Here is a 24,969-nt window from a genome sequence, read left to right as displayed (position 1 = left end):
TCTCTTCTTCAGAAACACTTTCCTTCCCATTGCCAGTCTACGTTTTATATCCTCTCTTCTTCGACCATCATCAGTTATTTTGCTCCCCAAATAGCAAAACCCCTTTACTACTTTAAGTGTCTCATTTCCTAATCTAATTCCCTCAGCATCACACGACTTAATTCGACTACATTCCATTATCCACGTTTTGCTTTTGTTGATGTTCATCTTATACCCTCCTTTCAAGACACTGTCCATTCCGTTCAACTGCTCTTCCAAGTCCTTTGCTGTCTCTGACAGAATTACAATGTCATCGGCGTACCTCAAAGTTTTTATTTCTTCTCCACGGTTTTTAATGCCTACTCTGAACTTTTCTTTTGTTTCCTTACTGCTTGCTCAATATACAGATTGAATAGCATAGGGGAGAGGCTACAACCCTGTCTCACTTCCTTCCCAACCACTGCTTTCCTTTCATGTCCCTCGACCCTTATAACTGCCATCTGCTTTCTGTACAAATTGTAAATAGCCTTTCGCTCCCTGTATTTTACCCCTGCCACCTTCAGAATTTGAAAGAGAGTATTCCAGTCAGAATTGTCAAAAGCTTTCTCGAAGTCTACAAATGCTAGAAACGTAGGTTTGCCTTTCCTTAATCTCTCTTCTAAGATAAGTCGTAGGGTCAGTATTGCCTCATGTGGTCCAACATTTCTACGGAATCCAAACTGATCTTCCCCGAGGTCGGCTTCTACCAGTTTTTCCATTCGTCTGTAAAGATTCTGCGTTAGTATTTTGCAGCTGTGACTTATTAAACTGATAGTTCGGTAATTTTCACATCTGTCAACACCTGCTTTCTTTGGGAGTGGAATTATTATATTCTTCTTGAAGTCTGAGAGTATTTCGCCTGTCTCATAAATATTGCTCACCAGATGGTAGAGTTTTGTCAGGACTGGCTCTCCCAAGGTTGTCTACTCCTGGGGCCTTATTTCGACTTAGGTCTTTCAGTGCTCTGTCAAACTCTTCACGCAACATCATATCTCCCATTTCATCTTCATCTACATCTTCTTCCATTTCCACAATATTGTCCTCAAGAACATCGCCTCTGTATAGACCCTCTATATACTCCTTCCACCTTTCTGCTTTCACTTCTTTGCTTAGAACTGGGTTTCCATCTGAGCTCTTGATCTTCATGCAAGTGGTTCTCTTTTCTCCAACGGTCTCTTTAATTTTCCTGTAGGCAGTATCTATTTTACCCCTAGTTATATATGCCTCTACATCCTTACATTTGTCCTCTAGCCATCCCTGCTTAGCCATTTTGCACTTCCTGTCGATATCATTTTTGAGATGTTTGTATTCCTTTTTGCCTGCTTCATTTACTGCATTTTTATATTTTCTCCTTTCATCAATTAAATTCAATATTTCTTCTGTTACCCACGGATTTCTACTAGCCCTTGTCTTTTTACCTACTTGATCCTCTGCTGCCTTCACTATTTCATCCCTCAAAGCTACCCATTCTTCTTCTACTGTATTTCTTTCCCCCATTCCTGTCAATTGTTCCCTTACGCTCTCCCTGAAACTCTGTACAACCTCTGGTTCTTTCAGTTTATCCAGGTCCCATCTCGTTAAATTGCCACCTTTTTGCAGTTTCTTCAGTTTTAATCTACAATTCATAACTAATAGATTGTGGTCAGAGTCCACATCTGCCCCTGGATATGTCTTACAATTTAAAACCTGGTTCCTAAATCTCTGTCTTACCATTATATAATCTATCCGAAACCTTCTAGTATCTCCAGGGTTCTCTCATGTATACAACCTTCTTTCATGCTTCTTGAACCAAGTGTTGGCTATGATTAAGTTATGCTCTGCACAAAATTCTACCAGGCGGCCTACTCTTTCATTTCTTAGCCCCAATCCATATTCACCTACTATGTTTCCTTCTCTCCAGTTTCCTACTCTTTAATTCCAGTCACCCATGACTATTTAATTTTCGTCTCCCTTCACTACCTGAATAATTTCTTTTATCTCATCATACTTGTCATCAATTTCTTCGTCATCTGCAGAGATAGTTGGCATATAAACTTGTACTACTGTAGTAGGCATGGGCTTCGTGTCTATCTTGGCCACAATAGTGCATTCACTATGCTGTTGGTAGTAGCTTACCCGCACTCCTATTTTTTTATTCATTATTAAACCTACTCCTGCATTACCCCTATTTGATTTTGTATTTATAACCCTGTATTCACCTGACCAGAAGTCTTGTTCCTCCTGCCACCGAATTTCACTAATTCCCACTATTCTAACTTCAACCTATCCATTTCCCTTTTTAAATTTTCTAACCTACTTGCCCGATTAAGGGATCTGACATTCCACGCTCCGACCCATAGAACGCCAGTTTTCTTTCTCCTGATAACGACATCCTCTTGAGTAGTCCCCACCCGGAGATCCGAATGGGGGACTATTTTACCTCCGGAATATTTTACCCAAGAGGATGCCATCATCATTTAACATACAGTAAAGCTGAGGGAAGTATGCCCGTATAAAATCTAGACACTTTCGTGGTTGATGCTCTGAGTATGTATGAATCTGCAAGTGAGTATCACTGAATATGAACCAACAATTTCTTCATTGTAAGTAACCTGCATCAGGGTCTCATGAAGAATATTGGTTCAGCTTCAAAAATAGGGACAAAATTATACTGAATGTATGGTAGCAGAAGTAGATAATGCTAAAAACTGTTCTGCAGCAACCAAGTCAAAAGACTAGAGTAATTGTAAACCAGCAACAAAAGAAGGAATGGAGGAGAAGTTTACATGGTCTCTGACAGAATTACCAACATAATGGAAGACAGGTTCTGATTATTGTATTTCATGTCAAATGAGGTGCTGATGGGGAAATTTATTACTATAATGCCCAATTATTTATTCAGGGTTATGGTCAATGTGAATATATTGATTAACATGAAACATTCAGTCCAGTCATTCAGTACAACACAGTAAGACGGTGTTGAGTATTGTAGCTGATAAATGTTAGAAACCTACAACAAAGTTCAAGGTAAGGTTAACATTATTAAATGGTCTTAATAAGAAATAGCTGGAAGAATTTAATAATGGCACCAGCAGAGTATGAGAACTCTAAAAAGACAAATAATATAAAAAATATTGAAATCATCAGTTTAAATTATGGTGCCTGATTCTGCATTAATCAAAAGCAGGGTAGGACTGTGTTCATGCTATCACATTTATGCTAAAGATAAGCATATGGTCATGTTTCGTGTTAACAATGGACTATCTACTGGAATCATAAAAGGGTTTCATCAATGGATTTTTAAGCAGATTAAAGCTAAAATATTTGAACATTTTTTGAAATCTACTGATCAAACATGATGAAGGTGCACGCATTCCTCTACTCCTTTCAGCCATCTGTCTCTCGATCTTCCCCTTGGTCTCTTTCCTTTCAGTTTCATCTCATGTATCCTCCTGGGTATCCTCTTCTCCTCCATTCTCTTAACGTGTCCATACCATCTCGACCTTGATTTCTCTATCTCCTCCTGTAATGGTTCCACCTTCATTAACTCTCTGATCCTCTCATTTCTTAACCTGTCTATCTTTGTCACTCCAATACTGTTTCTCAAGAATTTCATCTCACTAGCTTGTACTTTGTTTTTCTCTCTTCCTTTCATAACCCAGGTTTCTGATGCATATGTCAGGATTGGGACATAGTATGAATGGTATATAACCTTTTTATTGATTTGGGGTACATCATGTCTACCATAAGGCTTCTGGCACTCTTATGAAATGCTTCTACCTTTCTCCCTCGCTCGTTTATTTCTCTGTTGTTTTTTTCCATCTTCCTGTATCAGGCTTCCTAGGTACTTGAAACTCTCCACTCTCCTCAATTGTTCCCCACCGATTGTTAATCCTGTTGTTCTTCTCTCCTTCTTTCTTGTTGTGATAATCATCTCAATCTTACTTATACTAAATTTCATCCCATATTCTTGTACTGTTCGTTCCCATACGTCCAACTGCTCTTGTACTTCCTCCTCCTTATTCCCTCAAATCATCAAATCATCTGCAAACACCATAGCTTTCATCTTCCTTTCACCAATTACTTGTGCTACTGTACTCATTATATTGTCAATCACTACAATGAAGAGTAATGTTGAAAGTACACTTCCCTGCCTCAAGCCATTCCTCTGTTCAATCCAAGCTGCTCTCTCTTCTCCCACTTTCACACAGCTCGTACTTCCATGGTACATTTCCCTTATCCTCCAAATAATCTGTTTTGCTACTCCTCTGTTCTCCAGGGCTTTCCACTCTTTGCTTCTATGTACACTATCATATGCTTTTTCAATGTCCAGGAAGGTCATTAGTAGATCTATTCTATTTCATAGTGCTGTTCCTACAGTTGTCTTACAGCAAAAAGGCAATCCACTGTGGACCTTCCTGTTATGAAGCCATGTTGCTCTTCTCTCATTCCTCCTCCTAATTTTGCCTGAATTCATGCTTTCAAAATTTTCTCAAAAATCTCTGCACAATGACTCATCAATGTTATCCCCCAATAGTTCTTGCACTCTTTTCTATTTCCCTTCTTAAAGATTGGAACAATTATTCCCTTCTTCCAGTCTTCTGGGATCATCTTCTGTCTCTACACAATTTTCATCACTTGATATAGCCACTGTATCCTCCTGCTGCTCTCACCATCTCTACACTTAGCTCATCCAGACCTGGTGACATCCCTCCCTTCATCTTGCCCAATGCCTCTTCCACTTCTCCCCATTTAAGGTCTTTTTATGTTTGCTGTTCCTCCTCTTTTTTCTCATCTGCTTGTTCCTCCTCATCCAGGTCTCCATTCAGGTTCAGGAATTCTTCAAAATACTCCTTCCACATATTCTTGAGTTCCTCCTAATTCCCTACATTTTGTCCACTTTTGTTCACCATTCGAGCATAATCTGTCGTACCGTTCTTCCTCTCACTTTTAATCATCCAATATAACACATATTTAAACCTTCACTATCCTACTCCATCATTCTGGTCCACTGTTCCATCCACTTTCTTCTTCCCTCGTCACCACTCTTTTTGCTTCTTTCTTGTTTCCTGATATTCTTCTCTTGTCTCTACTGTTCTCTTCTGGAACCATACCCTAAAGGATCTATTCTTCTTCTGTACTATATCCTTTGTTTTATCATTCCACCAGGGTTTTCTTTCCATCTCTTTTTGTTGCTTGTCCTCCCACATGCTTCCGCGGCACTTACCCCATTCCTCTTCTACCATTTTTGGTTCATCGTTTGGGATGCTTCCTTTAAGTCTTGACTGTACCAGGTAATCTTGTGGCTCTCTTTTTTCCTGAACCAAGAGTTCCCAACCAGCAAGCCATTCCTTTGACAGAACTCCAATAGTCTTCCACCTTCCTCAATTCAGCAGCCCCAACCCTCTGGTCCAAGCATACTTTTGCAGCCTTGTCTTTCTCTTCCAACATGTGTGTTTAAATCTCCCACTACTATCATATTCTTCCTTCTCATCTGCTTCTGCATTTCCTCTTGAAACTCTTGCTTCTCCTCAGAAGTGCAACCCCCCTGCGACACATACACTTGTATTACCTCTATGGTCGTCCCCTTGAGTGATATTTTGGTCTTCACCATCCTATCAATTATCTCTTTACTCTCTCTTTTAATCCATCTCTTACTACTATTCTGACTCCATTTCTCCTTCCCTCCTCATTTCCACTCCAGTACAGTCGGTAGCCTTTCCTCAGTTCTCTCCTTCCTTCTCCTTTCCATCTAGTTTCAGCTAACCCTAATAGGTCTAACTTCCTTATTTCCATCATGTCTACCATCTCCTCCACCTTTCCAGTCAATGTTTGTATGTTTAATGTTCCAAATCTTAGTACCAATGTGTTTGTTTATTAGATGAGGTGTCACATCACAGTGAATGCACCACTTGCCATAGTCCAGTTCATTTATATTTACAGAAAAATTATAGCATCTCATCATTCAACCTTCCTTCTCAACACTCATTTTATTGATGGCCCTTTTTCTTACATTTAGAACAAACCAAACCTGTTTTACATCTTTTTAACAAGCGACCTACTTTGCCGCAAAAGTGTTTTCTATGTTCAATCCTTTTGTAATCAGACATTTTTGTTATATCTCCTTTGTGTGAAGTTTGATTGTTGCTGTTTATTAACCTTCATTTTTGACATCATTGCTGTACCAGTATCTTCAACATCATGATCTGTTATTCTCAGTTCATAATTTAAACACTGTTTTTGTAACTTATTCCATGTTTTCTCTCCAGCATGTAAATTGCGCCATGTAATATAAATATAAATGAACTCTTTGGGCAAAATTTGCAAAAATAGTGCACAAAGGTCACCATCATCAGTTGGCTTGTCTAACAAATAAGGCTGAGTTTGTATTTCATCAAATTTGTCTAGATGGCTTTGTATACCACTGGACACTTTTCACATACTATTATGAAATCTGTGGCTAAGCAAATCAATGTTTTTGGCTGAGTGAGCATCGTAAATGTTGTGTAGCTTATCTCAAATCTCTTTGGCAGTCTTGCAGTTCAAAACACGAAATAAAAGCTTGATGTTAACTGCAGAATTTTCAATTTCCTTGCTTTTGCGTTGGATTGGTCCATTTAGGAAGATCAGTTTTGTAGTTTTGCGCACTTCTTTCTTAATCAGCTCGCCACTTATGATGCCAAAGATTTTATAACAGCCCAAAATAGTTTGCATTATGATTCACCAGGCTCCCCCATTTTTGTCACCATAGAATTTTTCAATTTACTGTCTTTCTTCAGCAACTGTCTCATCTTATGCATTTCTATAATGTTGAGTTATCATCAACATTGCCTACAACTCTCACACTTCATGAAAATATGGCCAACCACGCATGTCTGATACTGTATTGATAAAACATTAAATGGTATTTAACTGTTGTTTCCATAAGTACAAACATACCACAAAATGACAAAGTGCAGAAATTCACACAAAGAGTCAGCACTTTGATAAGATGAAATGAAATGATCGTATGGCATTGTTGGCCGGGAGGCCCCATGTGGGGAAGTTCGGCCGCCGTATTGCAAGTCCTTTTTAGTTGACGCCACTTCGGTGACTTGCGAGTCAATAATGATGAAATGATGATGAAAGACACACAACACCCAGTCATCACGAGGTAAAGAAAATCCCTGACCCCGCCGGGAATCAAACCCAGGACCCCGTGCGCAAGAAGCGAGAATGCTACCGCAAGACCACGAGCTGCGGACTTTGATAAGATAATTGACATTCATGCCCTTGTGACATATGAGTTGAACAATATCCCACATCAGGATTTCTGTAATAGTTCCACAGGCCTGTATGAGGATTCTTTGTGTTGTACTCAAGTGGGGGGTGACTTGTAGAACACTGGATGCATTAAAGCTGACATCTTAATGGTTCTCTATTTTTTACTAATCCACACTCAAAACTTTTTGCACTGGTGAGATATGTCAACTAAAGCTTGCTACCGTGAAGCCGTGCAATATAGGATTTACCTAGCAGTTGCAACATGTCAGGACATTTATTGTGCTATAAAGTATGGATCACAATTTCTGGAAAAAGCAAAAAAAAAAAAATTACTGTTCAATGGTTAAAGGTATCTTAGAACACATCAAAGTTACATTATAACTTGCATTTAAGTACAGAGCTGCTGTATTGTAAAGAGAACTGGAAGATGTTTTTGATACTGGCTATGCCAGTGAACCAACTTGCTGCCCCGTAAACAAACTTCTACTCAGGCAGAGTAGTGGAGCAAGTAAGTTACACAAGCATATGGAAAGTTTTTGTGTCCTTACAAAAATTAAAACTAAGTTTGTACTTGCCAGTGAAGCTGTAAAAGGTGTCATATTGTTTATGCATCTATTCAGTGAAATGGTGTAATTGAAAGATGTACACGTTCCTCAAGTTTGTGATCCAAGCTTAATATATCTGACCAGTAATTGTGAGTTCCATGAATATGCAAAGCATATGGAGATACACTTCACCTTTGTGTAGGAGCCAGTTTTTCAGACAAAATCCATCTTCTAAAATAGAAAACACACACACATTCACAAGCACAACTCACACATACAGGGCCACTGCCTCTGGTTGCTGGAGCCCATGTCCCAAGACAGAGGCCATATATATGTGAGTTGTGTTTGTGTGAGTGTGTGTGTTTTCTATTTCAGAAGAACAACTTTGTTGACCAAAAGTTAATATTTTAACCATCTTTTTCATTGTGCCTGTCCGTGACTCGATACTTTCCCTACACGGTGAGTAGCTATCCATATTGTTGTTATTCCATAGTTCAGTCATTAACATGAGTGACATTAAGTGGAATTGTTTATGGGGAATGTTTGTATAAGTCAACATATTATTACAAAGCAGTGTATTAGTTAACCATTAACTATGAACAATATATTTATGGACATTAAAAGCTACAGGCTGTTGTTTGAACCAGTGGTTCAGGAATTCTGAACCCTATCAGTATTAGCTAAGGCATGCTGCCATTACAGAGTAGGATAGTTATCTTACAGTATAGAGAGTAATGATTTATACATTTTCAGAATGTCTTGTTATTATCATTTTATTACTTTCTGTATAGTTTTTTCCCTAAGAATTTCTGCCAAACTGACAAAAACTGATTTTAAATGTTCAGGGTCATATCATATGGCACTTTGTGAGGTGTTGACACTTATCATCCATGTGCCATAGATGTATGTACTCTGAATTAATGTCCTCATCATTACAAACACTAGCCAATGTGAATTTGTGGTTTTTATCTAATACCTGGTTCTGACTCAAATGAAGGTTCCTTTTCTATGTTGTTATATTGAAGAACTCTTTCAACAGATGTCATTTGACTAACAACTTCTGTCATCTGTCTAATGCCATACTGAACCATTCCAGTAAGAATAAGTGAATGGGCAATAGCAAGTCCAACATAACCACTCAAAGCACCTGCAAAGAATATACAATCTTATTATTAAAAGCAACACTAACATTTTTTACATTGAGATACATAGTAGATATCATAAGACACAAATGATAGCAGTAACAAATCGAAATATTCATGCAGTAGAGATAATATCCAGTTCACATTTAAGCAAATGAATAAACAATTTTAACATTTTATAGCAAGAACTCCACAAACAGCTGTATCTTGAACTAATTTTATTACGGCACTACCAGTATCCTGGCTTATAGCCACAGCATCAGACGCATATCTAAACAACAAGAAATAAACAGTGATAGTGACTGAGCACCTAGACATCAAAGTAATACCTAATTATGAGAATAGATAAAAACACAAGTGTACTTATAAAAATTAAAACATGGTAAACAACGTGGCAGAGATTATAGAATGGCCAATCTTCATAGTTAAAACTGTAATGTTTGTAGATTAGATAGTCAGTGAATATAAAGTTGGGCAGTGGAAAACATCCTATGCCATATAACAAGGGTCTGCCTATAACCAAAGAGCAAAAGTGAGATGCTGAACTTGAGGTAAGAACCAGAAGGCTTACTAGCAAGTCAGCACAGCACAGAGCCATACGGGTGAACCAAAGCAACCATTGACCGCACAGCATGCGTGGAGTGAGGCGGTGAAGCAAAGTGTAAGGCACGTGAGTCACTAGCCCAAAGAGTGCCACCGTGACATGGGATGGGACAAACCAAAATGTCATCCCCTAACTCTAAACATACTACGGAAGTTGTGGCTTCATTACATCAGTTTTGACAAAATGACGATGACACAGCAAGCAGATACCATGTATGTAATGTCTAGAGGACAGACCCAGATGCAAGAGCAGATTACATTGGACACAAAGTGGTGGCACAATCAAATACACAGGAAGGAAAAGAAGTTGCAAAACCAAAAAATGCGTAAAGGTAAACAAGGGAGATAAACAAACTGTAATAAACCAGGTTAAAGGAACCACTAGGCTCTTGCAAGACAGTCAAAATTCAATAAAATGCCCCCATGCTGTAGGTCGATCTGGTTATTCGGCATGAGTTGTGGATACAATTACATGCCATGCATATCTCCACCTCTTCTAAGACATTAAGTATGTGGTTCTTTTCTTTCCTATGTAAAGTTCTTTATTTTTAGGCATAATGACCACAGTGTGTCCATACTTTGAAAGTGGGCATCCAAGACAGACCTTGAATTTCTAAAATTTTCATGCTCTCTGAACCTCACATTGAACCTACAGCCAGTCTACCCCATGTAACACTTAAGGCAATTGTCACACTGGATACAATAAACCCCTGTGGCATGATATTTTTGACAAAGCGTCTTCTCTCATTGTCTTCCTCTTTTGTCCAGTTTGCCAAGGATAAAGAAAACCAGTCTTCTACTTTATACTTTTTGCCCTGAGATGTTTACAAAATATTTCTAAAATTTTACCATAATACAGAATCCCATGGCAGCCTGTGTATCCTTTCTCCTACCCATCTTCCCTCCATACTGTATCAACCTCTCCCAGTCCCTATCCAACACCAAACCTGTATTTTTAGTGAAGTATAATACTGGTCACTGAATTTCTGTCGTATCAATTGACCTGGGAAATATGAAGGATGTCATGAAATTCTTTATCAAAGGCTTCATGTAACAAGGTGACATTATGAAGTCTGCTTAGGATGGACTGGAAGCCGATGCCCTTCTCACTATGCTGTACAGTGAACTCGATGCTTTTGTGGACTCTATTCAGATTTCTGACAAACTCACAGTAATTGTCCTTCGTGCCATAGTAGTATGCCACCCACATATCTACACCATAACACGAAATGGTAAATATTTACTTGACGAAGTTCAATGATGTCACAACCTCTTGTTCTACATATGGTAATGTGCATAAGTAGAAGAAAAAGGTAATTTAGCTTGGGAGTGCTTGAAGAAAAAGCAAGACATGGAGGAATAATAAAGTGTCAAAGATAAATCTGACTCTGGATTTATCATCTAATTGGACAAAATGTGTCATGTTGAGAAAACATCATGAGAGACTTCCATGAAATGGCTCGAGTACAATCAGTTGAAAATATGACTGATGGTGCACCGCGTCACTTGACTTTTCAACAGGGATGGTCCATAACTGCAGATCACATATCACTCAGCAATAATAAAGAATGGCAAGTCACCGGTATGAGAAATGTCATTGTCAACAAAGAAGATAATGGCAAGTGGTGTGAGGGACACCTTGAAATCATTCTGTACATACTAGCTACCAAAAAGAATTTGTTTCATTTCAGAGAATGTGCTTCAAAGAACATCACTGCCTTTTTTTTCTTGAGAAAAAACAGTCTTAACAAATGGACAGACAGACAGTTGGATAACAAATCACACAACCAATTTTTGTGTGTGATATAATTGCAAATTAACAATTTTTAGACTTGTGATCCTGGATCAATGGGAAGTACCTTACAGGTTTTGAAAAGTGAGTTTGTATCAACATATGTGATATAAATGGCCATGTATTCTAACTGCATTGATTTGACATTTTTTTTTAATTTACATTTTCTTTCCTGAGAAAAAAGATTTTTAACAGTCAGACAGAAAGAGAGACTGACAGACAGGTGGACAACATAGTGATCCTATAATGATTTTGTTTTTACTGTTTGAGGTAGGGAACCCAAAAATAAATGAATAGAGGAAAATGTTCAGCATGTAGCCACGTTTACAAATTAACTTGTGATGAGAATGTAAAATGACATGTTCCACATCATTGTGATTTATCATGCAAATGATCCATGGAACATGAAACTAACGTAATCCAATCAACAGGGCTATGAGATTATTCTGCCATTCATACACCAGCGGGGTACAAAGTTGATTTCAGTAATTTTTGAGACCATTTCTCGTGGAGATACAGAGGTCTTGCTAAAAGTAGTTTAAAAGTGGATTACAAACACTTTCGACTGTAATCCATTTTTAAAGTTGATTTCATCCAGTATCATGTTCCTAACAGCTTCAAGGATGCAGTTTCCAGTTCCAACTTGAAACACTGGGAGAAAGTTGATTACAGAGGAACTAGAGCCTCACAAGGAGAACAGAATTTTGAAGATCATTCCTAAAACCTGCAGCCAGCAAGTTATTGACTCATATTGGACTTTCACTGTCTTGTCTGACAAAAAAAGCAAACACTTGATACAAAGCACAGCTTTTGTGCAAGAGGCTTCAAACAAGATTTATGGCATCAACTCTCATACAATGAGACCTTCTTGCCAAGTGACCTTGAAGGAGAAACCTACATGGAAATACTTGAAGGGCTGGTGATTGACACAAATAATTTTTCTTTTGCAGTTTAATTTTGAAGTGAATGACGCTGACCTGTGTTTATTCCATGGCACAATGGCAAAGTTGTTATGTTACCAGTATTTGTAGATGGTGAGCTTATCTGATCAAAGTTTAGGAAAGCGGTTCATAAAGTTTTTGTGGGAGTGGAAGTCGAATGAGACTGTGCAAGAAGGAAAATGTGAATACATCAACTTGCTTACATAAGAAGAACAATTCAAAATTTTAGAAAGGGTGATTCAATTGGTTTTAGTGCTGCAGCTGATCCTTGTGTGCATTTATTATCCATTGAAAAAGAATCTGAGGTTGAGAAAGTACTGTACTATAATGCAGTCAGATCAATTATGTATTTTTTCTGTTATCTCATGACCACATACTTAATCTGGAGTGAACAGCATGAGCAGGTTTTTAATGAAGCACATCGACATCTTGTAAAATAATTTTCCAGTATTTTATTGAAACTAAAGATTATATTATAGAACACACCAACGATATGCCATTTAATTGATATAAAAACGTTATTTCTCTCTGCAAATCTTCAATTACCTCATAAACTGTACTGAACTGTACAAATCTCATAACACAGGTGGGCAACCCACTTAGCCTCTAAGTAGCTTAATGAAATATATCAAGTGGTCATCTATAGTTAAACAAGTGGTCGACTGACATAGATATTTTATTGATCAACTGCTAATCAGGAACTTGTATAGTAATTGCAACCTTTGAATGATAACTGCTGATTTAATGATGCTTTGTACACAATGCCTATTTATATATGTTACGTAGAACTGTTTTTTATGAAACTGTGTAAAACACAGTAACTAATCTCCAATAATATAAAAAACACTATATGAACTTTTTGCCCTGTCATAGCAGTGAGAGAGGTGATACTCCTACATGGCACACACAAGTGGTGGAAAGGCTCTCAAATACCAAACAAAACTTAGCCAAAAAACATATAGAGGCACATCCTGATCTCAAGAATCAAGTTGTAATTTTGTGATCATGTCCCCTCCCCCCTCCCCCTTATACTTGTAAAATTGGTATAATGGAACAAATGCTACAAACACAACTACCCCAGGTCCCAGACACATGTCCAGTTGTTCCTGATCATCAGAAGATTCTGTGAGATTGGGAACATCATGTGGAGAAGAATAAGAGTTTCTCAAAATCCCTTCACTCCAAGATAAAGAACTTTTTAGGCACTATTAATATCAGCACCCTGCTGAAAACTAACAGACTTAAACAGCTGACCAACACTCCAGGAAAATTCGCCATTCAAATCCTAGCAATCCATGAAACACATTTCCAAGATGAAAAGCATTTTGAATCAGTAGACTTCAGGATATTTAAATGTACCCAACCATAACAATCAAAGGCAAGTTATCAATACCTGGGACTGCCTTTGCAGTAATGGAAATGATTTTAGATTCAGTTACCAACTTTACATCCCCAAATAGTAGAATTCAGTTACTACAGGGAAATCAATCACCAAAGCATATTCCTTAATAAATGCTCATGCTCCTACTTAGATTAGATTAGATTAATTATTCATTCCATAGACCCATAAAAGAGGGTGATAACAGTGATAACAAGAAAGAACCTCAGAAAGTAGAAAATGTTTGGGAATCACTAGATGAAACTACAAGCAAGATCCCCAAACACTGTGTGAAAATCTCATTAAGTGATTTTAATGCACGGGATGGCATGGAGAAGAAATTCAGGTCATTACTAAGATTTCATCCAGTGCATGGGCAGACAAATATGAATGGAGAACATGTAATAATCTTCTGTACATTATTTGTGCTGCATCTTATGTCTGCAAAGCTTATGAGATCCCTACACAAAAAGAAAACCTGGTGGTCACCTAATCTATTGTTAGGAGAATTCCAGCTTGTCATGTGGCAATTTGTACAAAGAATACACATTAAATTCAAAATGTCAGAGTATGGAAGAGAGCGGTTGATTCAGATCACTGCTTAACACAAAACAAAATTAAGTTCAAACCAAACAGAGCTAGATCAAAAGGAACGAACTTCAAGAGTTGGTACAGACTGCCTGATGAAAAATGCCGAGGCTGTCGGTCATGATATACAAGAACAATATTCCAAGGAGCAGCCAGGTTGTAGTAACACATTAGAAACATCAGCCATGAAATTAGAACAGTCACCCATGAAATGTATACACAGATGGTGGAGTAGAACTTGAGATGAACCCTTCTATAAGTGAAACAAAGCATGGCATCATGGGAAAGAACATCAAATGGTTGAAAGAAGGGAGTTTTTTCTGAAGATACATAAATCAATGTCAAAAAAATTTGCTGTGAAACACATGCCTACAACAAAAACAGACTCGTGGAAATAGACCAGGATTTCTTGAAAAACAAAATGAAACATCTATAAGACCAACATTATTTTTCTGTCAAATTAATGGAAAGCAAGAGACAAAAAACAGCATGAGACAAAAAACAGCATGAAACTTGCTGATTACTTTCAAAATTTACTGGACTGTGATACTCCAGTGTAAAGATTGCATTCTGAAAAAAAAATAAATTGTACCGAACCCAGACTCTTATCCCCCAACAATTCATGAAACAAGAGGGATAATTCAATTACTTAAAAATAACAAAGCACCAGGAGAGGATGGCATGACTACAGACATGTTAAAAATAGGAGGATGTGACCTCATCAAAAGAATTTGTGGACTTTTAGCAGAAATATGGAAAACTGACATGATTCCCAAGTTTAGGAAGAAAGCTATTAAACCCCATCGTATAAAAGAGGTGATAGAATAGACTCCCAACAATAACAGGAGCCTGTCTCTTCCAGCATTTATACATGGGGTTCTATCCAATGTCTTAAACTGAGTTGAGCAGCAAATGGATTATTTGATTGTCGAATATAAGCAGACTTTACAAAGGGCAGATCATATGCTCAGCAGATTTGTTGTTTGAAGACAACAGAATATATTGAAGGACCATCACATACTTAAGCTTAGTGTATTTCAAGAAGATGTATGACTGTTGACACAAATCATTTTGATCACTTTAGAAAAGCTCAGGTTAAATAGAAAGACTAGCATACTAATTTGTCAGACTCTTACAGACACAAAATTTCAAGTAAAGCTCCTCGGTGAAATGTCCGAGTCTTTTGAAATACATACAGTTGTTTGACAAGGAGATGGCCTCTCCTCACTTCTGTTTAACACTGTGTTAGACAAGTCATCAGAGAATGGGGGAAAGATATTATAGGTATAAACATCAGGACCTCAAGACGGAGAATCAAAGCTTTTGCTGACAGTCTAGCTGTCTTCACTAAGACTTGTGCAGAAACCAAGTATGCCATACAGAAGTTACACAAGATAGCATCAAAGACAGGCCTTGAAATGAGTAGAATATAATAGAATAGAATAGAAGTTTATTGTCTTGTGCCATATAGTTTCAAGGCATATACTTAACATAGAGGAGGCTCCTCAAAACACAAAAACTGATTTACAATTTTTCTTACAACATTTTAATATAATATACTTTACTGGATAATTAATTAATTAATTAATTAATTAAGCAATTAATAGTTTTTCTTAGAAAGTAACAAACTTAAAAAAATTAACAGTCCTAAGTACTTGCTCTCTCCTGCTCAAAATTTCAGGTAGTCATTCATGAATTCTTCTAGTGAATAATAACATATCTGCACTAGTTTATCACATAAGGTTTTTGCAGTGTTTCTTCTAATTTTATGCTGAGCAATTCTCTGCCTTTCACTTTGTTATAAATTTTCATACCCATATACCATGGTGTTTGAGCATAAAATTTTGAACAGTGGATGGGCAGCATAAAATTATTTTGATTTCTGGTGTAATCATGTTGAAAATGATTTGCTGCAAATAAATCAGGGTTACTATGCACAAAGATAATCAGCTCAGAAATGTATAGTGAGGAAACACTGAATATACTTAGATATTTTAGGAGTAGGTGACATGATTTTCCTCACCCTACAGTGCGATGTAATGATGGTTTTCCGAAGTTTTAGTATACAACACATATGGCTTGAGTTACTGCAAAGTACAATTCCATACCTTATATCTGATACAAAGTAGCTGTGATATACCACTTTTCTTATGTCCATACTGGTAACATTGTACAGTGTCCTCATTGCAAATGCTAGGCTACTTACTTTATTTGCAAGGTACTGTATATGTGAGCCCCATGACAGATTTTTATCCAGTTGCATTCTAGGAATTTCACACAGCTAACTGTTTGCAAATCCTGGTTTCTGTGACTGATCTGAATATTATTTGAGTATGGTTGTTTTGTTTCAAACTGCATTAGCTGAGTCTGTTGCATGTTTAATTTTAACCCGTTTAAATCAAACCAGGTATGTACTTTTTCTATGAGTGAAACTCAGTGTTAAGAGGTAGACCATATAAGTAAAACAGAAACAGCACGGGACCTAAGACAGAACCTTGGGGTTCTCCTTGTGAAATATTTTCCAGTTTGAAGCATAAGTTCACCTATCTGTTGATATAACAACTCTTTGTCTTATGGTTGGTTAGGTAGGACTTAAACCATTCTAATGCAGTGCCCCTAATTCAATATTTTTCCAGTTTACAGAGTAGCAATGAGTGACTCACACTATCGAAGGCCTTTGACAGATCACAAAAAATTCCTGTTGCATGCAGTGAATTGCCTACAGTGAATTCCCTAGAGAGGAGCTAATTTTATCTACAAAATGGTTTATAGTAGATACTGTGGTTTTGCCTTTTTGATACCCATGCAGATTCTTTGAGATTATTTTAAATGTTTCTATGAAATTTTGAATTTGTATGGTGACTACCATTTCAACTATTTTTTATAGTGATGGAAGAAGAGAGATTGCATGATAGTTTTGTATATGTTCTTTTGTGTCTTTTTTGAATAGTGGCTTAACTACTGCATACGTAGCTGTGTCTGGGAAATAAACTTATTGAAGGGACTGGTAAGCTATTATAGTAAGTGGTTGTGCATTTATTTTCAAGACTGTTTTTAACACTTTTGTCTCATTTGGTGGAAACTTTACATAAAAATATCAGAAGATTTCCACTACAAATGAAATATGGGACAATTCCACATGTGTCTTCTCCACATGTGTCTTCTTTTAAATATCCCACAGGAATAATATTAGCATCTCGACTAGACAGTAAAGCCAATTTAGAAAAAGCCACTGAACGCCAGAAAGTGTGCAGAATAATATGGAATCACTACAATAAACGATTGATATTGCTTAATTGAAGCTTTGGCGTACAAGACAGTTTTCTTGCCCGAAGTACGGTATGCCTCGAAACTACATATTTAGGAGGCCATTCAAAAATTGATGAAACTGCAAAGGAAGAGCAAAAAATTCTAAGAAAACTTTATAGTCCCACTAATATTAATGGCATATAGATTAGATGAAAAATTATGAACCTATACACAGCACTAGATACATTCACTGTTGCAGTACAGAGAAGACACTTGAAGTTCCATGGTCACAGCTACAGAATGGATGACACTAGATTAACAACTACTAATGTAATAATTTCAGATATTTGGTTAGAAGAAGTTAAGCAGGACTTATGGGAAAAAGATGCCACAGAAGATACTATCAGAGAACAAAATGTCCTTGGTATCTTAGTTACAAATCACACATTTGTGGCGAAAGCTAAAAAATAAAAACAAAATAAAAAAACACTAGAAAGCAGTGGACAGAGGAACACAAGAAGCAACACAGTGAATTTATGAAGATATTTTGGGAAGAGAAGAAGAAAAATAAGCTGTCAGACCAAGGTGGTATCAGGTAGCACCTGAAGAAGGCAACGAGTTACGTGGCCGAAATATTGTGCCAGAGCGACACAAACATCCGGCAGTAGACCCTATTATTCCACATGTCAAAATCTCGCTGGGAAAGCCTGAAGAGTTACAATATATATACACATAAGAAAATGAAGTAATTTGTTTAACTGTAAGCTGTATAATCTAAAAATGACAAAATAATAATTATTTTTTATGTAGTAGAAGTTAAGGTGTACTGGGATTGCAAAGACTTTCAAGTATTTTCTGGAAAATCAAATTTGCTAACTGAAATATTTTACTGAATTAACATGCTACTCTGGGAAAACCATACAGTTTTGGAATCAGATGGCTACAGAATTATATCAGTGGAGTTTCGACAGGTTAACACTTTAAGATTTGAATGTTCTGGAACATGATAATTTTTAATAGGAATAGGTTTTGAAACAAAGATTTCAGAAAAAGTAAAACTTTGTTTTAAAGTGGAGAATGAGGGCTTTCTCATAATATATGTAGATCCAAGAACAAATAATAATTAGTTGGGTTGAAATCTGGAGTGCTTATGGTTTATATAACTCTTTGAATAAAATTTTTCCTCAAAAACTAATTGTATGGTCTGAAAACTATACATTGAACAATAAAGTTTTGAAAAATACAGTGCCCACTTTACATTAAAACTTAAAACATGATATAAACCACTGGATGACCTTCATTCAACATGACTGCATCATTTGTAACAGAATTGAATTTGTAACAAAAGCTGCAGTACAGAGAAGTGCTTTTGTGCTGGTTCCTGGTATCAAAAGAAAGAATGATAACTGAGACCTACCTGTGTTAACTGTCAGGAAGCTGAGAATCACAAGTGACACAAAAATTGCACTAAGCACATCAAGAACAAATCCAAATGCAGTCTTGCCTGCAATACTCATGTACCAAGATGAAGTGTGCAAGTCCTGTGGAAAAAAAAAGTTACAGAATCTTTAGAACAGTTTTCAAAAGCCAAATCACACAACATCTAGTGAACAATAAAAGTTTGAACAAGTAAAAGCAGTTGAAGAACTTGTATGTACTTGTAAATTATAGAAATACACCTAACAACCACACTGAAAGAATTAAGTAATTTTGAGATTGTGGACTTACCGTCATGCGATAGTGACATGCATGTATAAAGATGTGATAGGATCATGTACACTAGGTATAAAAGGGCAGTGCACTGGTGGAGCTGTCATTTGTACTCAGGTGATTTATGCGAAAATGTTTCCAACGTGATTGTGGTTGCATGATGTGAATTAACAGACTTTGAATACGAAATGATAGTTGGAGTGAGATGTGTGGGACATTCCATTTTGGAAATCATTAGGGGATTCAGTATTCCGAGATCCATAGTGTCAAGAGTGTGCCAAGAATACCAGATTTCAGGCATTACCTCTCACCACGGAAAATGCAGTGGCCAGTGGCCTTCAGTTAATGACCGAGAGCAGCTCTGTTCACGTAGAGTTGTCACTACTAACAGACAGGCAACACTGCATGAAATAACCACAGAAATCAATGTGGGACATATGAAAAAGGATTTTGTTAAGACACTGCAGTGACATTTGGTGTTAATGGGCTATAGTAGCAGACAGCTGCCACGAGTACCTTTGCTAAGAGCACAGCAATGCCTGCAGTGCCTCTCATGGGCTTTGAGCATATTGGTTGGACCCTAGATGACTGGAAAACTGTGGCCTGGACAGATGAGTTCAGTTGGTAAGAGCTGATGATAGAGTTTGTGTGTGGCCCAGACTCCACAAAGCCATGGACCTAAGTTGTTAACGAGGCAAAGTTTTATTGAAACACTGCTAGAAGCAGTTTTTACGTATCTCTCAGGGAACACAATACGTTTTACATCTAGGAAAGGAGGCAATACATTTTCGTATTTCATACAGTTAGTTATAACCTCGGTTGAATACAATCTCGGTTTACAAGCTGCGTCAGGCATGTTACCGCAAGCTGTTGGTGGCTCTGTAACTGTGTGGCCAAAACAATGATGAAATTGCTATGGATGACAATGCACTATGTCTTTGGGCCACAATTGTTCGCTGGTTTGAAGAACATTCTGAACAATTTCAGCTAATGATTTGGGCACTCAGAGCACACAAAATGAATTCCATTAAACATTTATGGGACATAATTGAGACATCAGTCTGTACACAACTTCGCAGTTATGGATGGCTGCAGATGCAGCATGGTTTAGTATTTCCGCTGAGGACTTCTGATGACTTGTTGAGTCCACACCACGTGAAGTTGCTGCACTACACCAGGCAAAAGGAGGTCTGACATGGTATTAGGAAGTATCCAATGACTTTTGTCACCCCATACTTGCCATATTCTAAGTATGACAACAGCATATGATACTCCTCAAACATGTATTCTATTCAATTATATTATACAGGGTGTTACAAAAAGGTACAGCCAAACTTTCAGGAAACATTCCTCACACACAAATAAAGAAAAGATGTTATGTGGACATGTGTCCGGAAACGCTTAATTTCCATGTTAGAGCTCATTTTAGTTTCGTCAGTATCTACTGTACTTCCTCGATTCACCGCCAGTTGGCCCAATTGAAGGAAGGTAATGTTGACTTCGGTGCTTGTGTTGACATGCGACTCATTGCTCTACAGTACTAGCATCAAACACATCAGTAAGTAGCATCAACAGGTTAGTGTTCATCACGAACCTGGTTTTGCAGTCAGTGCAATGTTTACAAATGCGGAGTTAGCAGATGCCCATTTGATGTATGGATTAGCACGGGTCAATAGCCGCAGCGCGGTACGTTTGTATCGAGACAGATTTCCAGAACGAAGGTGTCCCGACAGGAAGACGTTCGAAGCAATTGATTGGCATCTTAGGGAGCACGGAACATTCCAGCCTATGACTCGCGACTGGGGAAGACCTAGAACGACGAGGACACCTGCAATGGACGAGGCAATTCTTTGTGCCGTGACGATAACCCTAATGTCAGCGTCAGAGAAGTTGCTGCTGTACAAGGTAATGTTGACCACGTCACTGTATGGAGTGTGCTACGGGAGGACCAGTTGTTTCCGTACCATGTACAGCGTGTGCAGGCACTATCAGCAGCTGATTGGCCTCCACGGGTACACTTCTGCGAATGGTTCATCCGACAATGTGTCAATCCTCATTTCAGTGCAAATGTTCTCTTTACGGATGAGGCTTCATTCCAACATGATCAAATTGTAAATTTTCACAATCAATGTGTGGGCTGACGAGAATCCGCATGCAATTGTGCAATCACGTCATCAACACAGATGTTCTGTGAACGTTTGGGCAGGCATTGTTGGTGATGTCTTGATTGGGCCCCATGTTCTTCCACCTATGCTCAATGGAGCATGTTATCATGATTTCATACGGGATACTCTACCTGTGCTGCTAAAACATGTGCCTTTACAAGTACGACACAACATGTTGTTCATGCACGATGGAGCACCTGCACATTTCAGTTGAAGTGTTCGTACGCTTCTCAACAACAGATTCGGTGACCAATGGATTGGTAGAGGCGGATCAATTCCATGGCTTCCATGCTCTCCTGACCTCAACCCTCTTGACTTTCACTTATGTGGGCATTTGAAAGCTCTTGTCTACGCAACCCCGGTACCAAATGTAGAGACTCTTCGTGCTCGTATTGTGTACGGCTGTAATACAATACGCCATTCTCCAGGGCTGCATCAGTGCATCAGGGATTACATGCGACGGAGGGTGGATGCATGTATCCTCGCTAACAGAGGACATTTTGAACATTTCCTGTAACAAAGTGATTGAAGTCACGCTGGTACGTTCTGTTGCTGTGTGTTTCCATTCCATGATTAATGTGATTTGAAGAGAAGTAATAAAATGAGCTTCTAACATGGAAAGTAAGCATTTCCGGACACATGTCCACATAACATATTTTCTTTCTTTGTGTGTGAGGAATGTTTCCTGAAAGTTTGGCCGTACCTTTTTGTAACACCCTGTGTAGATAATTTGGTTCAAAATGGTTCAAATGGCTCTGAGCACTATGGGACTTAACTTCTGAGGTCATCAGACCCCTAGAACTTAGAACTACTTAAACCTAACTAACCTAAGGACATCACACACTTCCATGCCCGAGGCAGGATTCGAACCTGCGACCATAGCGGTCGCGCGGTTCCAGACTGTAGCGCCTAGAACAGCCTGGTCACCCCAGCCGGCGATAATTTGGTACCAGCAACAAAACTTCATAGTTAATAACAATACACTGATGAGATTGGGGTCAGAAGTGATTAGAATTTCCTTCTTCTATGTACATGAATGGCAATGAATGACTTTCTTGCTGGATGCCTCCATTACACATTGTTTTGTATTAGATGATCAAGCATTATTATGGGGAAGTCAGTTAGATCAAAGTAAACATTTCCTTAAATGCTGTTTCACATGTTCAGTTATCTTTGCTTCAGCTCTTCTGTGTTCTGAGAATGCTTTCATTATAGCACCCTCTTTATTTAAGTGAACAGGAAAAAGTCACAGAGGGGTGATGCAGTGAGTAAATTTATTGGTAGTTTCCTTTTAACCAAAAAATGCCTGGTTCTCAATACTTTGTCAATGGGAGCTTTTGTAATGCACAAATTTTTTGATTGCCACAATGCAGGATATATTTTCCCACAGTACCTCATGAGTAACTCCTGCTACTTTGACATGTTATGACTTGTCGCAGTGAAGCAGTTTGACAGATTCTGAAGGTGGCTGTCACATAGCCGAAACCTGTAATTCCATTAAAAAAACTTTGCAATCAAGACAGTTAAATAAAAATTACAACATGGTTTTGATCTTGGCTCTCAGTCATTTTTTCCCATTATCATGGTGATTAAGCATTCTTCTGCTGACTCAATTGTGGCTCAGATTCTGGATGGTACAGACAGACTCTAGATTAGCATGTTGGTCTGTCATGTCCACAACTGCAGGTTCACTGAACACTTGAAATAACAAAGTGCCTTTACAGAATAAAACTGTGTGCAAGACCAGAACCCACACATGGACTCCTGTGTTTCAAGGCAGTTGTTGTTATGGTCGATGTAATTCAAATGTTACTCATAACTCACCTTCACAGCTTCAATTGAAGCTATGAATTCAGGTCATGTGTCATGCTTCATAGCTGTGACCACAAAAGCAGTGTCTGTGGAAAAATGAAGTAATCCAGCTTTGAGCAGGGCCTATTTGTGTGGCACAAAATTTTAATATATTAAGGAATTTTGCAACAGTACCCACTCTTCTACATTCTGAAATATTCATTCCACATCTAACCTATATCTCTTCATAGACGACATTTAGTCAACTGACTAAATACAGTCTGTAGTAGAGGCACATAGCAGAACATGCCATTATCATGGCAGAAAACATGCCTGCAGATCAATCTGGAAAACAAAGAGGTGGCTGATGCAAAATTGGGAGCTATCTTTGTGAAAAACATTTCATACTGGTCATGGCAGTGTGATATGAAGTGGAACATTGATGTGAAATGTAAATGGTCTGATTCCTCGATTATTCAGTTCATGGTAGTTGGAGTTTGCACATCAATTAAAACACCAAGTAGGACAAGAGGCAAATATTGGCTTATGAGTAGAGTTAAGACAGACATACAGAACAGGGTCATTTTCAGTAAAATGTGAATGAACATTTGGAAAAAGCTGTCAGAAACAGCAAAAACGAACAAGCAACTTCAGTTTTGAGGAAGTGAATACACATTCCCCAATCTTTCCTGCTCCAGAGCATCTCAATCATTATCTAGCTCTCATCTATTTTATATAGAACAAGCATCTTGCAGCCTATAATTTCATCTGCATCAGTATCACTATCAGCAAAACTTAACATAAAATATACAAGGTGTGATTGGAAAGTTTTAAGAATGGATCCGCTACTGCTTACTGGTTTGGTGGACAGGTACACAGAGGTGCGGAGCAAGTCATTGCCTTGTCCTTGAATGCTCTTTGACAGGAAACTGCATTTCCTTTATTCAGTTCGTTGTGACAGCTGGTCGAGTGCAGGTCTGTTAGAGCTTGTTGCCGGATTCTGTCTGCGTGAAAATGGACATAAAAACAGAGCAATGAGTTTGTGTGAAGTTTTGTTTTAAAACCAGGAAATCAGCTTCTGAGACTTACGAACTATTAAAAAAAGCTTTTGGAGCTAATTGTATGAGCCAGTCAAATGCTTTTGCCTGGTTCACCAGATTTAAAAATGGTCATGAATCATTTGAAGATGAACAATGGTCTGGCCGTCGTTCCACCTCAAAAACAAATGAAAATGTTGTGAAAGTTCGCGACTTTGTGTGCTCTGATCGTAGACTCACAATTAGGGAGATGGCTGATGAACTTAATTTAAGTTTCTATGCAGTTCAGTCAAATAAACTGAATATCTGAACATGCGTCGAGTGCCCGCAAAATCAATTTCAAAAGCGTTGTCAAGTAATCAGAGACAATACCAACTTGAAGGGTCCCCCAAGAACTGATTAATAGGACTAAAAATGACCCAGATTTGTTAAATAGGGTAATTACATGTGACAAATTGTGCGTATATGGATATGATCCTGAAACCAAAGTGCAGTCTTCACACTGGAAGATTCCAGATTCACCACGACCTACAAAAGCTTGGCTAAGTCGGTCGAAGGTGAAGATGATGATGGTGATTTTTTTCGATTCTACCAGTACTGAGCATCATAAATTTACCTCTGGAGGACAGACAATTAACCAGGAATACTACAAATGTGTGAAAAGGTGCAGAAGGAAAGGCCTGCATTGTGGAAAGACTGGAGTCGGGTGCTACACCATGATAATGCTCTGGCTCATTGTGCCTTTTCCATCATCGAATTTTTGCCGAA

The 24,969-nt window shown here is 38.1% G+C and overlaps 1 protein-coding gene across 3 annotated transcripts in view; it reads right to left on the bottom strand.

Annotated features, from left to right (window-relative positions):
- LOC126235665 (ATP-binding cassette sub-family C member 4-like) overlaps positions 1-24,969 on the bottom strand; it is a 359,166-nt gene that overhangs the window by 40,320 nt on the left and 293,877 nt on the right. For all 3 annotated transcript variants that reach the window (XM_049944386.1, XM_049944385.1, XM_049944387.1), the window contains 2 exons: positions 18,916-19,039; positions 8,782-8,952 (listed from right to left, as the gene is read on the bottom strand). In XM_049944386.1, coding sequence (XP_049800343.1) covers positions 8,782-8,952; positions 18,916-19,039 — 295 coding nt within the window. The remainder of the gene's footprint in view (positions 1-8,781; positions 8,953-18,915; positions 19,040-24,969) is intronic.

This window comes from Schistocerca nitens, chromosome 2 (genome assembly GCF_023898315.1).
Source record: "Schistocerca nitens isolate TAMUIC-IGC-003100 chromosome 2, iqSchNite1.1, whole genome shotgun sequence".
In the NCBI taxonomy this organism is placed as follows: Eukaryota; Metazoa; Arthropoda; class Insecta; order Orthoptera; family Acrididae; genus Schistocerca; species Schistocerca nitens.
This window is presented reverse-complemented; position numbering and strand designations above follow the sequence as displayed.